The sequence below is a fragment of the Rhinopithecus bieti genome, unplaced genomic scaffold, assembly GCF_001698545.2.
Source record: "Rhinopithecus bieti isolate Rb0 unplaced genomic scaffold, ASM169854v2 scaffold_425, whole genome shotgun sequence".
NCBI classification, from domain to species: Eukaryota; Metazoa; Chordata; class Mammalia; order Primates; family Cercopithecidae; genus Rhinopithecus; species Rhinopithecus bieti.
In genome coordinates this window covers 4,122,886-4,140,313 of record NW_016803361.1, presented here as the reverse complement: position 1 = coordinate 4,140,313, position 17,428 = coordinate 4,122,886, and the positions used below count along the sequence as shown (strand labels likewise).

General features: G+C 43.4%; 1 protein-coding gene across 2 annotated transcripts in view; it reads left to right on the top strand.

Moving 5' to 3' along the window:
- The first annotated feature begins 8,601 nt into the window (after positions 1–8,601).
- Positions 8,602–17,428, top strand: part of CPN1 (carboxypeptidase N subunit 1) — a 40,209-nt gene continuing 31,382 nt past the window's right edge. For both annotated transcript variants that reach the window (XM_017880747.1, XM_017880738.1), the window contains exons 1-2: positions 8,602–9,100; positions 14,456–14,652. In XM_017880747.1, the coding sequence (XP_017736236.1) occupies positions 8,878–9,100; positions 14,456–14,652 (420 nt within the window). In that variant the 5' untranslated portion in view covers positions 8,602–8,877. The remainder of the gene's footprint in view (positions 9,101–14,455; positions 14,653–17,428) is intronic.

The following is a 17,428-nucleotide window of genomic DNA, read 5'->3' as shown; positions in this document are numbered from 1 at the left end:
ACCATTCTATTCTCTATTTCTACGAGTTCAGTTTTTTAGGATTTTATATATAAGGGAGATCATGCAGTATTTATCTTTCTGTGCTTGGCTTATTTCACTTAACATCGTGTCCTCCAGGTTCATCCATGTTGTCACAAATGACAGGATTTTCTTCTCTTTTAAGGCTATATAATATTCCTTTGTGTATGTACACTGCATTTTCTTTCTTTTATCTATTGATAGATACTTGGATTGATTCCATATCTTGGCTATTGTGAATAATGCCACAATGAACATGGGAGTACAGATGACTCTTTGAGATACTGATTTCAATGGCTTTTCTCAAGGACCTCAAAGGTTCTGTGAAAACCAATAGGCCTGGCACAGTGGCTCACATTTGTACTCTTAGCACTTTGGGAGGCCAAGGCAGGGGGATTGCTTGATTCCAGGAGTTTGAGACCAGCCTGGGCAACATAGTGAGATCCTGTCCCTATTTAAAAAAAATAAATAAATAAAAGGCCAGCAGAACATACAGAGACACTGGCAACCTTAATTTTTATGGCAGGCTTGATCGGTGAAAACTTACTCTGAAGGCCAGACAAATACAAAGTTCTCATAAAATGAGGATTTTTTCTTATTTGAATTATATTCTATGGAGCTCTTTTTCCTTCTCTACAGATTTTCTGTTTCGTATTTAATGATGGGAAACAATAAAATTAGCTTCTCTGAAAGAAAACACAGAGAGAAGGGAAGGAAGAAAGGAAGGAATAAAAGAAGAAAAAAAAAGCCCAGTTTAAAAAAAAGATGATAATCTGTCATTTCAAAAAATAAAAGCTAAACAACAGTGAGATTTATGGACACAGAAATGTTATAATACTGGAAATGTACAAATGATGTGACTCACGTAAATCTGGAGACATTAGATTGCAAAGGAGGTTTTAGGAGACGAGAGAGCCTGTTTCACGCCATTCCCCCATTTAAAGCCCTCCAATGGCTTCCCATTACTCTTGGGTTAAAATCTGAACTCCTTGTCAAGAGAATGAGTTATGCACTCACCTCTTCCTGTTCCTCTCACACACGGCCTCCCTGGTCTCTGAGCTCCCACGCTGGCCAGCCCTCTAGTCCTGAGCCAGGCCTGCTCTGCTATCTCTTCCTTCTACATGGACGGCTCTGTCCCCAGAGATCCACCTGACTGAATGCTTTCATCATTCAGGTCTCAAATCAAATATCACTTGCTCAGACAGGCCCTCTCTGACCTGTAACCTGAACTAGCCACCCAACCCTCCCTAGTCACATACTGTTTTATTTTCTGCATAAATATAATATGAAAAGATCTTATTCATTATGTATTTACTGGATTGTATGTGTTTGTGTGTTTTTTGGTTTCTTCCTGCCCCTGTCACACACATACACCCCCTATGAGAGCGGGGATCTTGCCTGTTTTGTTATCTGGCACATACATCAGAGATTGATGTAAACTCTTCAATATATTTTTGTTTCATGAATGAATGAATGAACAATCTATTACAGCATGGATTGAATAGACACCATCTAAAGGTGAAATGTCTGCTTGAGAAAACTTAAAAGCATGACACCCACCACCCTTTAATGATTTCTATGCTTTTTCTTTTCTTTTCTTTTTTTTTTTTTTTGAGATAGAGTCTTGCTTTGTCGCCCAGGCTGGAGTGCAGTGGCATGGTCTCGGCTCACTGCAACCTCCACCTCCCAGATTCAAATGATTCTCCTGCCTCAGCCTCCCAAGTAGCTGGGATTACAGGCATGTACCACCATGCTCAGCTAATTTTTTGTATTTTTAGTAGAGGTCGGGTTTCACCATGATAACCAAGCTGATTTCGAACTCCTGACCTCAAGTGATCTGCCTGCCTGGGCCTCCCGAAATGCTAGGATTACAGGTGTGAGCCACCATGCCCGGCCACCTTTTTTTCTTTAGAGTTATTAATTGGCAACTATTATTTCACCATAGGAAGACTTTTTTTTTTCTTTTTCTTGTTTTTGTAAATCTTTTTTTAGAGATAGGGTCTTATTTTGTTGCCCAGTCTGGTCTCAAACTCTTGGCCTCAAGTAATCCTGCTACCTCAGCTTCCCAACGTCTTAGGGATTAAAGGTGTGAACCACTGCACCTGGACCCAGTACGAAGACATTTTCTAAAGATAAGCAACTCTTACAGCTTTGTTTCAACTTCTTTTAAATATTCAATATAATATTTATTTTAAAGGCATACACACTATGATCTCATTTTGTAAAAGTATTTCTCTACCCTTCTATCTGCAAATTTATTTATTTATTTATTTTTGAGACGGAGTCTTGCTCTGTCGCCCAGGCTAGAGTGCAGTGGCGTGATCTTGGCTCACTCCTAGCTCCATCTCCCAGGTTCATGCCATTCTCCTGCCTCAGCCTCCCAAGTAGCTGGGACTACAGCCACCCACCACCACGCCCGGCTAAGTTTTTGTATTTTTAGTACAGATGAGGTTTCACCATAGCCAGGATGGTCTCGATCTCCTGACCTCGTGATCCGCCTGCCTCAGCCTCCCAAAGTGCTGGGATTACAGGCATGAGCCACCATGCCCGGCCTCTGCAAATTTATTTATTCAGCAGATGTTTATTGAGCATCTACTATGGGCCAGGCATTGTTCTAACCATTGGGGCAGAGCAGTGGGAAAAACAGACAGTAGTCCTTGCCTTCATGCAACTTACATTTTAGTGGGGGGTACAGACAAAATATTAAAAAGAAATGAGTAATTACAGAGAATGCTTTCAGGTAACGGTAAGTATTATGAAGAAGAATTGAGTCAAGGGGTAGAGAATGATAAGGGGTAGCAGCTGGGACCGAGTTTAGGTGGAGGGGTCAGAGCCAGCCACTGCAAGGTGTATTTGAGCATGGACTTAAAGGGTGGGAAGAGGAAAGCCGTGAAAAAATTTAGAAGAGCATTCCTGGCAGGGAAAGGAGAAAACGTAAAAGCCTTGGGCAGAAATAAGCTTGATGTGTTCAAGGAGTAGAAAGAAGGACATTGTGATTGTTGTTTACTGGGCCTTTATGTCACTGTAAGAATTTTTTATTCTATTTTATTTTTTGAGATAGGGTCTCATTTTATCACCCATGCTGGAATACAGTGGCATGGTGCTAAGACCAGAAGTATGAGATAGATGGGAAAGAGAATTGGAAAGGGCTTGGTCTGTCTTGAGGACTGACTTTCCTGGCCCTCCAGACTTGACCGGGTTCCTTTTGCTCTACCCCCTCTCATAACAGTTAAAATCCAAATATCTCTCAAAGAGTGATTGGTGATTTGAACTAAGCTGAACTTCCACCATGCCCAGCTAGTTTTTGTATTTTTAGTAGAGACAGGGTCTCACCATATTGGCCAGGCTGGTCTTGAACTCGTGACCTCAGATGATCTGCCTGTCTTGATCTCCCAAAGTGCTGGGATTACAGGTGTAAGGCACTGCGCCCAGCCTGAACTTTTGATTCATTTATAGATGCAGTCAACTAACATTTATTGAGCAGGGTTAAATTATATCAAGATTTCTCTGCAGAGTTACTGCTAGGGATATAAAGAAAGAAATCTTAAAACTACAATAACTAGAGGTCTGGGTTGGGAAGGTTGGTTCACAGGGCTGGCATTCTCTCTCTCTATCTCTCTCTCGCTCTTTTGCTCTTGCTCTCACCCTCTCCCTTCCCCTTTCTCCTCTCTCCTTTTTCTAGGGTCTAGGGAAGGATGACAAATGAAAGAGGACAATTGCCCCCATGTCCCTACTTGAGGGTAAGTATCCTTCTGCCTCCTTCCAACCTTTCTAGATTTGAACGTACTCTCTTTGCTCACATGTCTCTGGTGGCTTCCTACCCTTGTTCCATATTTGAATTCACTGAAATGCATTGAGCAGGACATTAGGCTAACTGTGCCAGAGTCCAGGCCCTCCTCCACCACTTACTAGTTTTGTGACTCTGGGAAAATTTCTCCTCTAAAATGGAATTACATTACTCTCTTCCTTGGGAGGAATAAATAAAGAAGTAGTTGGTACTCTGTAAGGCAATGTAGAATTGTAAAGTGTTATTAATATTTGCCTAAGGCAGAATGGAGATGCATCTGTCCATGCGGGGATGGCATTGAGAACACTGAGAACCCAGAAAGAAGGAAATGCCTAAAATTAGGATGAGGAGGAGAAGAAACAGAAAGAACTCTGAAGATACCATTTGGTCCGGACCTATACAGCCATTTGCAGGGCTAGCTGCCCAAGATTTGAATCAAGACCCTGGGAGGATGTCAGACAATGAAGCTTTCTGCTCCAGCCTCTCCCCAAGAGCCCCAGTTCTGTGGGTATTTGGGGATGTGTTTGTTTCCTGTTGCTATGGTTAAAAAAATGAGCACAAATTTTAAAACAACACAAATGTATTATCTTACAGATCTAGAGATCAGAAGTCTGCAGTGGGTCTCATTGTACTAATATCAGGGTGCTGGCAGAGCTGTGTTCCTTTCTGGAGGTTCCAGGGAGCATATGTTTCCTTGCCTTTTGCAATTTTTAGAGGGTGTTGATGTTCTGTAGCTCATGGCACTCTTCCACCATCTTTGGGGCCAGTGATGGCTGCTCAAGTCTCTCTCACATCTCATCCCTCTCACTCTGACCCTCCTGCCCCCTCCTTCCACTTGGAAGCACAATTGTGATTGCATGGGCACATCTGGATAATCCAGATAATAGCTTCCTGTCAAGATCAGCTGATTAGCAACCTTAATTTTTTTTTTGAGACAGGTCTCACTCTGTCACCTAGGCTGGAGCGCAGTGGCATGACCGTGGCTCACTGCAGCCTTGACCTCCTGGGCTCAAGCAATCCTCCCACTTCAGCCTCCTGAGTAGCTGAGACCACAGGCATGCACCACCATGCCTGGCTAACTTTTGATTTTTTGTAGAGATGGGGTCTTGCCATGTTGCCCATGCTGGTCTCAAACTCCTGGGCTCAAACAATCCTCATGCCTTGGCCTCCCAAAGTGCTTGGATTACAGGTGTGAGCCACCATGTTTGGGCTGCAACCTTCATTTTTTCTGCAAACTTCATTCCCCTTTGCCATGTAGCATAACATTTCACAGTTTCCAAGTGGGAGACAGGACTCTAAAAATAATCTAGTTAGTTCCACTCCCGCAGATCCTCCAGCCAGCCCTCCCTGACCTCCCAAAACTAGGCGAGGTGAACCTGCTTGGTGCTCCTAAGTGATAAGAATTGGAGATACAAAGACTGATTGTAGTAGCAACTACAAGGGGAGGTATGGAAGACCCAGAATTTGAGCTGGATTGAGCTACCTAGGGAAATAGCATGAGTGAAAGCAGGAAGGCAGGGGCATGCTCCAAAGATAGTAGGTTGAGCAACAGTGCTGCACTAGAGTGAGGGACAGGATGACAAGTTACAACTGAACTTGGTAGCAAGGACAAAAAGGCTATCTGAGGCATTTGAATTTTACATGACAGTGCATGATGGTTCATTGAAACTTTGCTTTTTAAAAACAACAATTTTAGGCCAGGCGCTGTGGCTCATGCCTCTAATCCCAGCACTTTGGGAGACCGAGGTGGGCGGATGATCTGAGGTCAGGAGTTCAAGACCAGCCTGGCCAACATGGTGAAACCCCGTCTCTACTAAAAACACAAAAATTAGCCAGGCATGGTGGCGGGTGCCTGTAATCCCAGCTACTCTGGAGGCTAAGGCAGGAGAATCCTTTGAACCCAGGAGGTGGAGGTTGGAGTGGGTGGAGATTGCACCATTGTACTCCAGCCTAGGTGAAAAGAGTGAGACTCTGTCTCAAAAAATAAATAAATAATAAAAAACGACAATTTTATTAAGGTCTAATTTACATACGACAACATTCACCCTTTTTAAGTTTACAATTAAATGATTTTTTTTTTTTTTTTTTTTTTTTTTTTTTTGAGACGAAGTCTCTGTCACCCAGGCTGGAGTGCAATGGCATGATCTCAGCTCACTGCAATCTCTGCCTCCCGGGTTCAAACAATTCTTCTGCCTCAGCCTCCTGAGTACCTGGGATTATAGACGTGTGCCACCACGCCTGGCTAACTTTTATATTTTTAGTAGAGATGGAGTTTCACCATGTTGGCTAGGCTGGTCTCGAACTCCTGACCTCAAGTGAGTCACCTGCCTCAGCCTCCCAAAGTGCTGGGATCACAGGTGTGAGCAACTGCGCCTGGTAAGTTTACATTTAAGTGATGTTTAGTAAAGTTATCAAGCTGACCAGCTATTACCATCCCCAGTTTTAGAACATCTCCATCACTCCAATAAGCTCTTCCTTGGATCCAGTTTGAGTGCTGATTCATCCGTTAGAAAGTAAATCCCTCATGCCCATTTACACTTAATTTCCATTCCCATCCCCAACATCAGGCAAACATTATTTTACTTTCTGTCTCTATAGGTTTACCCTTGCAGGACATTTCATATAAATGGAATTGTACAATATATGTTTTTTTCATGTCTGGCTTCTTTCACTTAGCATAGTGTTTTTGAAGTTCATCCACATTGTAGCATGTAGTCGTATTTTATTCTTTTTATTGCTGAATAGTGTTCCATTGTATGGTTATATCACATTTTATTTATCTGTTCACCAATTGATAGACATTTAGGTGGTTTCTACTTTTTGCCTATTATGAATAATGCTGCTATGAACATTCTGTGGGCAAGTTTATTCTATTGGGTAGGTACCCAGGAATGGAATTGTTGAGTTGTATGGTAAATTTATATTTAATTCTTTTGGAGGGCTGTACTTATTTTTTATTCCCTTTTTAAAAATAGCTTTATTGAGATACAATTTGCATACCATAGAATTAATCTGTTTTAAGTATGCAACTCAATGAATTTTAGTATATTTATAGAGTTTTATAACTTAGAGTTTTATAACTTAGAGTTTTATATTTATAGAGTTTTATAGCCATCACCATCACCGCAATCGAATTTTAGAACATTTCTATCACTCTAAAAAGAAATTTCATGTTCACATATCTAATCCCAGCCCCTGGCAACCTCTAATCTTCTTTCTGTCTTTATATATTTGCCTTTTCCAAACATTCATATGAACTTAATCATACAATATGTGGTGTTTGGGGTTTGGCTTCTTTCATCAGGCATGTGTAAGATTCATTCACATCGCACAATGTATTAGCACTCCATTCCTTTTTATTGTCAAATACTATTTCGTTGTATGGATATGCCATATTTTGTTTATCTGCTCAGTGTTTAATGGACATTTGGGTTGTTTCCACTTTTTGTCTCTTATGAACAATACTGCTGTGGACATTTATGTACAAGTTTTTGTGTGGATGCGTGTTTTCATTTCTCTTGCATAGATACCTAGGAGTGAAACTGCTGTATTTAACCTTGTAAGAAACTACTAAAGTGTTTTCCAAACTGGCTGCACTATTTACTTATTTATTTATCTTTATTTTTTATTTTTTTTGAGACGGAGTCTCACTCTATCACCAGACTGGAGTGCAGTGGTATGATCTCGGCTCACTGCAACCTCCACCTCCCGGGTTCAAGCAATTCTCCTGCCTCAGCCTCCGGAGTAGCTGGGACTACAGGTGTGTGCCACCATGCCCAGCTAATTTTTGTATTTTTAGTAGAGAGCAGATTTTACCATGTTTGCCAGGATGGTCTCGACCTCTTGACCTCGTGATCCACCTGCCTCAGCCTCTCAAAGTGTTGGGATTACAGGCGTGAGCCACTGTACTTGGCCTGACTGCACTGCTTATGAGGGTTCCAGTTTCTCCTATTCTCACCAACACTTGTTATTATCTGTCTTTTTTATTTTAGCCATTCTAGCAGAGGTAAAGTAATATCTCATGTGTGGTTTTCGTTTGGTTTTTGAGATGAGGTCTCACTCTGTTGCTCAGGCTGGAGTGTAGTGGCATGATCATGGCTCACTTCAGGCCCCGCCACCCAGGTTCAAGTGGTTCTCTGCCTCAGCCCCCCAAGTAGCTGGAACTACAGATATGCCATCACACCCAGCTAATTTTAAAATTATTTGTAGAGATGGAGTCTTGCTGTGTTGCCCGGGCTGATCTCAACCTCCTGGGCTCAAGTGATCCTCCCAGTTTGGCCTCCCAAAGTGCTGAGATTATAGGCATGAGCCACCATGCCTGGGATCTCACGTGGTTTTAATTTGCATTTCCTTAATGACTAATGACACTGAACATCTTTAAATGTGCTTATTAGCCATTTGTATATCTATTCTGGTCAAATGTTTTGCCCATGTTTTAATTGGGTTGTTTGTCTTCTTGTTGTATTGTAAGGATTCTTTATGTATTATGGGGGTATTATCAGATATATGATTTACAATTGTTTTCTCCCAGTCCAAGGCTAATCTTTTCCTTTTCTTAATGGTATCTGTTGAAAGACTTTTGAGGAAAAAAAGGACAAAATACAGCCATGCTTCAGAAAAGTAGGCAGGCAGCAGTACATGGGATGAATCAAAAGGGACAGAGAACTCTTTTTGAAAGTTGTAATAAAGGGAACAGGCACAGGCCAAGTTTTAAAAAATTCTCCGGGAATCAAAGGGTTATAAGCAGCTATTTATTGAAGCCTGTTTACAGTCCAGTTAACCAGTAAACCAGAATCAGTGAAACTACCCATCTAGGGAAGTGCAAAAAATCTTTCAAAAGGCTTTCCCGGATTAGAGAAGGAAAGGGAGAGAGGGAGGAGAGATGAGTGGCTATTCTAGAGCGACATAAAGAATTTCCAGCCTTGGACGGACAGTTCGGAACGTCTTCCAAGTTGGACTGGTGTTTACAAGCGAGAAGCTAGGCGGACCTTGGATTTCGGCGGGTGAAGAGGCTAGGTTGTTTAAGGAGGTGGGGCGCATTTCAGTGGCTCTCTTTGAAAAAGCCCAGCAAGATGTCAGACCTCCCCTCAGTCTTTCTCCACCTCCTCCTTCTCTTCAAGTTGGTTGCCCCGGTGACCTTCCGCCACCACCGCTATGATGATCTTGTGCGGACACTGTACAAGGTGCAAAACGAATGCCCCAGCATCACACGGGTCTACAGCATTGGGCGCAGCGTGGAGGGGAGACACCTCTACGTGCTGGAGTTCAGCGACCACCCTGGAATCCACGAGCTCTGTAAGTCCTGAACAGCTTTTGAGGGTGTGTGGGGCAGAGCCCTTCCCTTGCAAATCCCGTAATTGGGGTGGTTTCTGGGGTGGTCCGTGGACGCCTCCAACTACAAGGTACTATCTTTCTCAGCCTGTGCTATTTCCCTCTTAGCCCTCAAACTGCCACTGCCTCTGGGGAGCTACAGCCCTCCTTCAGGCTTCAGCCTTTTCCTCCTTTTTGGGTTCTGTTTGCTCAAAACCTTAATGGTAAAAGATGAGTCTTCTTCCCTGCTCATGTCCCACCTCCCTTCCTTTCCCCTATTTCCTTTCTTTTCCCCTTGCTATTGTTCTGTCTTTCCCGATCCAATGGCTCAGGAGACACAGGCAGAAACAAAGAGCCCTTCCAGTTCTGCCAGGAAGCTTAGAAGGGTATAGGGAAATCTCTTCAGGGAGTGACAGTGTGGTATTCAAGACAGAGTTTGGGGACTGGGGTGTTAGTTTTATTTACTGGATTCTTTTTTTTTTTGAGACACAAGATCTGGCTCTGTTGCCCAGGCTGGAATTCAGTGGCATGATATCAGCTCACTGCAGCCTTGACCTCCTGGGCTCAGGTGATCTTTTTCCCTCAGCCTCCTAGGTAGCTGGGACCACAGGCATGCACCACCATGCCCGGCTAATTTTTGTATTTTTAGTAGAGGCAGGGTTTCATCATGTTACCCAGGCTAATCTCAAACTCCCGGGCTCAGGCGATCCACCCACCTGGGCCTCCCAGTATTGGCATTACAAGCGTAAGCCACCACACTTAGCCTGGATTCCTTTTTTTAGTTTGTTTCTACTACAAAAGCAATTCATGTTTGGATTAAAATTTAGAAATTAGATAAGGAAAAAAAATAATAAAACTCACCCCAAATCCCACCACCATTAATGTACTGATGTATATCCTTCCAGACTTTTTTCTATGCATATTTAAACCCCCTGACACAAATACATGTAATCATTTCTATAAAAATGAAATTGCATTGTAACTGCCCTTCTCATTTCACAATCTGTTATGGATAGCATCCATGTCTATAAGTGCAGATCTACACCATTGTGGGTTTGACTGTGTAATAGCTCATTGCATGACTATATTTAACTGTCCGTATATTGATGGACATTTGTTTCTAATTTCTCACTTCTTTCCTTACCAATTCCTCCTTCAAACTGTCAACTTCAAATCTCCCTTTACCTCTCCACTTCCACATCCCGTCTGAGACCAGACTCCATGACAAGCTGCCTACGTGATTGCACTGAACCCCTAACTGGTCTCTAACTTCTTTTTTTTTTTTTTTTTTTTTTTTTTTTTTTTTTGAGACAGAGTCTTGCTGTGTTGCCCAGGCTGGAGTGCAGTGGCACGATCTCAGCTCACTGAAACCTCCGCCTCCCGGGTTCAAGCGATTCTCCTGCCTCAGCCTCCCAAGTAGCTGGGATTACAGGCATGTGCCACCACACCTGGCTAATTTTTTAAATTTTTAGTAGAGACAGAGTTTCACCATGTTGGCCAGGCTGGTGTCGAACTCCTGACCTCAAGTGATCCACCCGCCTTGGCCTCTGAAAGTAATGAGATTACAGGCATGAGCCACCGCACCTGACCAAGTCTCTAACTTCTAACTGCTGTACTCTGAATCTTCCATTTGGTACACAGATGCCAGAAAAATTTTCCTAAATCCTGACATGATCCCACTTTCCTACTTTAAAAGCCTCATACCCCATGGACTGGCCATGGGATTCAGAATATTGCATGGAGGAGGCTCAAAGAAGGCCATGGGGTTACCTGGGATAATTGCCTCGCTTTGAAATTGCACTTCCATAGCAAGCATCCTGCTGTCAATCAGATCATATGTTCACTGTGGAAGCTTGTGAGTGTTCATGGACATCATGGGGTTAGCCCCCAACACTCCAAGCTCCCTTCTTGGTGCTTCTGTACTTTCTAGCTTTCAAGACCTTCCTTGAAGTTTTTTCACAGGACTCTAGCCCTCACTGTTCCCTCTTTTCTCTGAAGCGCTTTAACTGCTATTCACCCATTCATTCCTTTCATTCATTCATTCCACAAATATTTACCAATCACCTACAATATGCAGGCACTTTTGTAGACTCTGGAAGTAAAACAGAGAATAAAATAAAGAACCTGCCCTCATGGGCCCAAATTCTAGTGGGGTAAGACTGGCAATAAATGGGTAAAAGAGTAAATATGTATTACATCAGATGGAAATAAGTGCTGTAGAGAAAACTAAATCAGGAAAAAGAGATAAGGATGGCATGGAGGAAGACAAGGGGTGGGAGAGGCATTCAGGAGAGGCGTCTCCACTGAGGTGGCTTTGAGCAGAGAGCTGAAGGATGGGTGTGATGGCACATGCCGTGATGATATCGGGGAGGAAAAGATGACGGGCAGAGGGAAGAGCAAAGGAAATGCTCTGGAGCATGCTTGGCACATGTGAGGAACAGTAAGGGGGCCAGTGGGGCTCCAGCCAAGTGAACGAGGGGAGGGCAAGAGAGGAGGTCACAGCCATGTGATGGGGACACCAGGCAATAGGAGATCATGCAGGGCATTGTAAGCCCTGGTAAAGATCTGGGCTTTTACTTTGAGTCAAGTGAGAAGCCACTGGAGGGTTTTTTAAGCAGAAGAGGGAGACGATCTGACTTAAATTTTGTAAAGATCACTCAGAACAGGGGTCAGCAAACTACAGCCCAAGGGCCAGCCACCTGTTTTGGTAAATGAAGTTTTATGGGAACACAGTCACGCCCATTCACTTTTATCTTGTCTGTGGCTGCTTTTGCTGGAAGAGTTGAGTAGCTGTGACAGAGACAACACAGCCCACAAAGCCTAAAGGATTTACTCTCTAGTCCTTTATAAAAAAGTTTTGCCAACCCCTGACTCTGGAGAATAGACTTTAAAGGGGCTAGGCAGCTGCAAGGAGAGCAAGTGGGAGATTTATTGCAATGACCTAATATGGCCAATAGTACCAAGCTTGAAGGTGCAGGGGCTTGAACCAAAATGGTAGCAGTAATTGTTATGAGAAGTGGTTGTATTCTAGATATATTGAAAGTAGAGGCCAGCTGTGGTGGCTTATGCCTGTAATCCCAGTACTTTGCGAGGATTGCCTGAGGCCAAAAGTTTCAGACCAGTCTGGGCAACATAGTGAGACCTTGTCTCTATAATAAATTTTTTTAGAAAATTAGCCTGGTGTGGTGGTGTGCACTTGGGGTCCCAGCTACTCAGGAGGCTGAGGCGGGAGGATGGCTTGAACCGAGGAATTCGAGAGGCTGTCCTGAGCTATGATTGTGCCACTGCACTCCAGCATGAATGACTGAGCAAGACCCTGTCTCTAAATAAAAAAAAAAAAAAAAAGAAAGAAAGAAAGAAAAAGAAAAAAGAAAATAAAAGAAAAAGGAGAGCCAAAAGAATCTGATATTAAGTATCTACTAAGTACAGGGCACTGTCCAAAGTTCTATGGGGCAGTGGTTCCCTATTAGATTTCATAAAGAATTTAAAAAAGATGTTTTTTCTTTTTTAAATTAAATTAAGAGACTGGAGGGACACTAAAACATATCTTCCAAATTTTATTTTACTGAGATAAGGATATGAAGAAAACTACCTGTCATCTTCTATATCCATCCTTTTGTATCAGAAAAGACATTTTAACACCAAGAAAAGTAAGAAAGACATAATCTATGATTTAAAAAAAAAATACACTAAGATTAAAGAATGCCCACTATGGAAAATCCACCACATGATCCTTATGGATTATAAGCATTCCTTTGAGAAAAACTGCTGTAGGTATACTAAGATAAATAATAATGAATGGTGTCACAAGTTAAAAATTATGTACTCTGCTAAGGCCAGGTCCAGTCAAGGAAATAGAACATGTACAAAAACAGGTAAAACCTGCTGGGTGCAATAACTCACACCTGTAATCCCAGCACTTGGGGAGGCCAAGGTGGGTAGATCACCTGAGGTCAGGAGTTTGAGACTAGCCTGGCCAACACGGTGAAACCCCGTCTCTACTAAAAATATAAAAATTAGCCACGTGTGGTGGCAGGCACCTGTAGACCCAGCTAATTGGGAGGCTGAGGCAGGAGAATTGCTTGAACCCAGGAGGTGGAGGTTGCAGTGAGCTGGGATTGTGCACTTCAGACTGGGTGACAGAGACAGACTCCGTCTCAAAAGAAAAGAAAAGAAAAGAAAAAAGAAAAGACAAGAAAAGAGAAAAAGGTAAAACCGGGGAAGTCAACAGAGAGCTCTCTCTCATCAAGGAGAACCCAAGATGACTTCACAGAATATCATGTGAACTGGGCCTAAAAGGGTCATGAGAAGGATTTGGAAATGAGAAGATGAAGAGGTACAGAACCAGAAAAGTCATGGAGGCAGGAAAGTGTTGAGTGGAAGAGAAATCATTTGGCAAGAGCTTTTCTCCTACCTCTTGAAAGAGGGCAAGAATGATTTTCTTTAGGTGATGCCAGAAACTTTCAGATCCTCAATTCTTACCTCAAGTTGAACAGTTAACATGGCCCAAGAGAAGACTAAGGCATGAGACATAGCAGGTGCCTTCCTATTCTGTGCCTCCAGACTTGGCCTGCTTGGATTTGAAGGAGTGATTTTAGTTTTCCCATATTGCAGTGTGGAGAATGGAGAAAAAGCTCAGTCCTGCCCACAGTCCTATTATTTGTGGTAGGTGGGGTGGGAGGGAGTGGGGAAAACCCCTGCCAGCCCACCGAATCTTAGAGCCATCTCTGCGAAGCTGGTCACCTCTGCTCACCTGCTGTGTTCTTGTTCAGATGGAGTAAGAAACTTTTCAAGTGACAAGAAAATTAAGTTTTCAACTGGGATCATTAGCAGCTGTTATGCTAAAACCTAGAGTACTTCATGAGAGCAGGTTCTGGGGAAACATCCTTATCCTGAAAGGTTTGTCTCTAAGAAGCAGCATGCTACTGTAAATGGCACTGTAAGTGCCACGTGGGCTTGGGCCTCCATAGAGCCGTTAGCTAGACAACTTCAGACAAGTTACTTAATCTCTCCCATCCTTATTACCCTCACCCTGAGGCTATTAATGCCCACTTTACAGGTTTTCTGTGAATTTTAGCAGTATCAAACATAACTGTCTAGAACACTATGGGGGTTCAATAAATGGCACTCATTATTATCCCTGGCATGAATTTTTGTAGTTTTCATAACTGATTGGTTAGGAAGGGGCTCAGGGATTATTGCAAAAGACCCAATGAAAGCATGAGATTTTCTTTCATTCATTACTGAAAAAGAGAAAAAGGGTCTTCGTGCAAGGTTAGGCGTCAATGGCACTTCCAAGCTTCCCCCATCTTTTCTCTTCCTTGCATTTCCTCCTTGCAGTGGAACCGGAGGTCAAGTACGTGGGGAACATGCATGGCAACGAAGCGCTGGGCCGTGAGCTGATGCTGCAGCTGTCAGAGTTTCTGTGCGAGGAGTTCCGGAACAGGAACCAGCGCATTGTCCGGCTCATCCAGGACACGCGCATTCACATCCTGCCATCCATGAACCCCGACGGCTACGAGGTGGCTGCTGCTCAGGTACGAGGTCCAAGGGAGATGCCGGGGAGAGATCAAGGCCTTCTTAGGAAATAAAGGCCAGTGGACAAGATTCCCTCTCTGTCCCACTGTAAATGTCATAAATGTTAAAAGTAAAAGATTAAATAGTCAAGAGAAAAAATCCATCAGAAATATAAGAAAGTATGAAGAGGTGGGTTCAGTCCTACAGCACCTCAGGCAATAAACGTGGGCTCTGTCTGAGCCTGCATTCCCTCAACACCTTTCCAGATGACCTCAGGGTTTTATTGTGAGGATTAATGTGGCAATATCTGTGACAACACTTTGTAACCTGGAAAATACTCAACAGATGTGGAGGGATATTGCAAAACAAAGCTCCTTTCCTGAACTTTTAGCTTCAAACCCTAACTACCTTTCTTCCTTCCACACTACATTTCCATTTGCATTTGTGGAGAAAATATCAAGGACAACAGGCTTTCCACAGAATTGGGGGGTAGGGGGCTAATTCTAGATTCTTCATACTGTATTATATTTCCATAGAGTTGTTTCCTCTACTAGTATAGTATTTAACCTATTGATTCTATATTTTAGAGTTATATTTGCAGTGGGCCCAATAAGAAAAAATGTCTAAGGACTTTTTTTTTTTTTTTTTTTTTTTTTGAGATGGAGTCTTGCTTTGTTGCCCAGGCTGGAGTGCAGTGGTGCGATCTTGGCTCACTGCAACTTCTGCCTCCCAGGTTCAAGCAATTCTCCTGCCTCAGTCCTCGAGTAGCTGGGTCTATAGGCATGTGCCACCATGCCCAGCTAATTTTTTGCATTTTTAGTAGAGACGGGATTTCGCCAGGTTGTCAGGCTAGTCTCAAACTCCTGGTCTCAGGTGATCCACCTGCCTCAGCCTCCCAAAGTGCTGGGATTACAGGTATGAGCCACCATGCCTGGCAGGACTTTTTACTTTATTTTCTAACATAAATTCAAAATGTCAGTGTGCCTAACATTTGTCTTATTATTAACATCTTAAGTGTTTCAGACTGATGTGCCTAACTTTAAATCAATGTGCCTGAATCAAGTGTTTCAGACCAATATGCCTAACATTAAATCTTTTGGGGCTGTGCATCAGAATCACAGGTGAAGATTTTGAAATACAGATTCCCAGGTCCCATCCCAGACCTACTGAGTTAGTATTGTCAAGGGTGAGGCCAAGCATCCATCTGCTTTATGCAATGGAGATGTTCCTTTAAAAGCTGTGTTTAAAAGGCAGGGTTTTTGGCCGGGCGCGGTGGTTCACGCCTGTAATCCCAGCACTTTGGGAGGCCGAGGTGGGCGGATCACCTGAGGCTGGGAGTTCGAGATCAGCCTGACCAACATGGAGAAACCCTGTCTCTACTAAAAATACAAAAAATTAGCTGGGCATGGTGGCACATGCCTGTAATTCCACCTACTCAGGAGGCTGAGGCAGGAGAATCGCTTGAACCCAGGAGGCAGAGGTTGTGGTGAGCCAAGATTTTGCCATTGCACTCCAGCCTGGGCAACAAGAACGAATCTCTGTCTCAAAAAATTAAAATTAAAATTAAATTAAATTAAAAAGGCGGGATTTTCTTGGGGGGAGAGTACGTTAAAGCATATTTTAAACTGACTTGAGGATAGGGCCGGGGGGTAAGTAGAGACAGAGAGAGCGATAGAGCCAGGGCATTGAACCAAACACAAACTTGACTCTTGCAGTCTCACCACTTCCTGTTAAAATTACTCAACAGATGAAGAAAGATAACTTTCTTTCACCACTGGAAATCAGGGTGGTGCCCACTACTCTTCCTCAAGACCTGAGTTGCCAAAGAGCAGGAAAATTGGAGAGAGGTGTGGGAGGGAATTCCAGCCTAGCTGATTTCCTTCTATTAGCCCTTTCCTGTGTTGCAGTGGGGAGAGTGGAGAACCAGCTCAGTCCTGCTCACATCCATTGCAGTAGTTGGGGTGGGAGGGAGTGGGGAAAACCCCTGCCAGTCCACTGAATCTTAGAGCCATTTCTGGGAAGCTGGTTAACTCTGCTCACCTGCTGTGTTCTTGTTCAGAGGGACCAGATCTTGAACCTGAACCCAAGAGGACCCATCAGGTTCTCAGACTCTCAGATATATCTGCCATACCCAGAGGCAAGCTGTCTGCGTGGCTACACAGAGAAGAACTTCCTGGCCACCAGACTTTAAAGCCATGTGTAGGTGGCCAGAATAATGCCCCCCACCAAAGATGTTCACGTCCTAATCCTCAGAACCTATGAATATGTTATGTTACTGGGCAAGGAGGAATTAAGGTTGCAGATGGAACTAAGGTTGCTAATTAGTTGACCTTAAAATAACCTGGAGTATTGTGGGGGGATGGGGCCCAGTGTAATCAATGACAAGGGTCCTTTAAATGTAGAAGAGGGAGACCAAGGTCCCAGTCAGAGAGAGATCTGAAGATGTTACGCAGCTAGCTTTAAAGATGGAAGATCCTTGGCCGGGCGCTGTGGCTCATGCCTGTAATCCCAGCACTTTGGGAGGCTGAGACGGGCAGATCACCTGAGGTTGGGAGTTTGAGACCAGCCTGACCAACATGGAGAAACCCTGTCTCTACTAAAATACAAAATTAGCCGGGCGTGGTGATACATGCCTGTAATCCCAGCTACTTGGGAGGCTGAGGCAGGAGAATCACTTGAACCTGGGAGGTGGAGGTTGCGGTGAGCCGAGATCCGAGATCATGCCATTGCACTCCAGCCTGGAAAACAAGAGCAAAACTCTGTCTCAAAAAAAAAAAAAAAAAAAAAAAAAAAAAA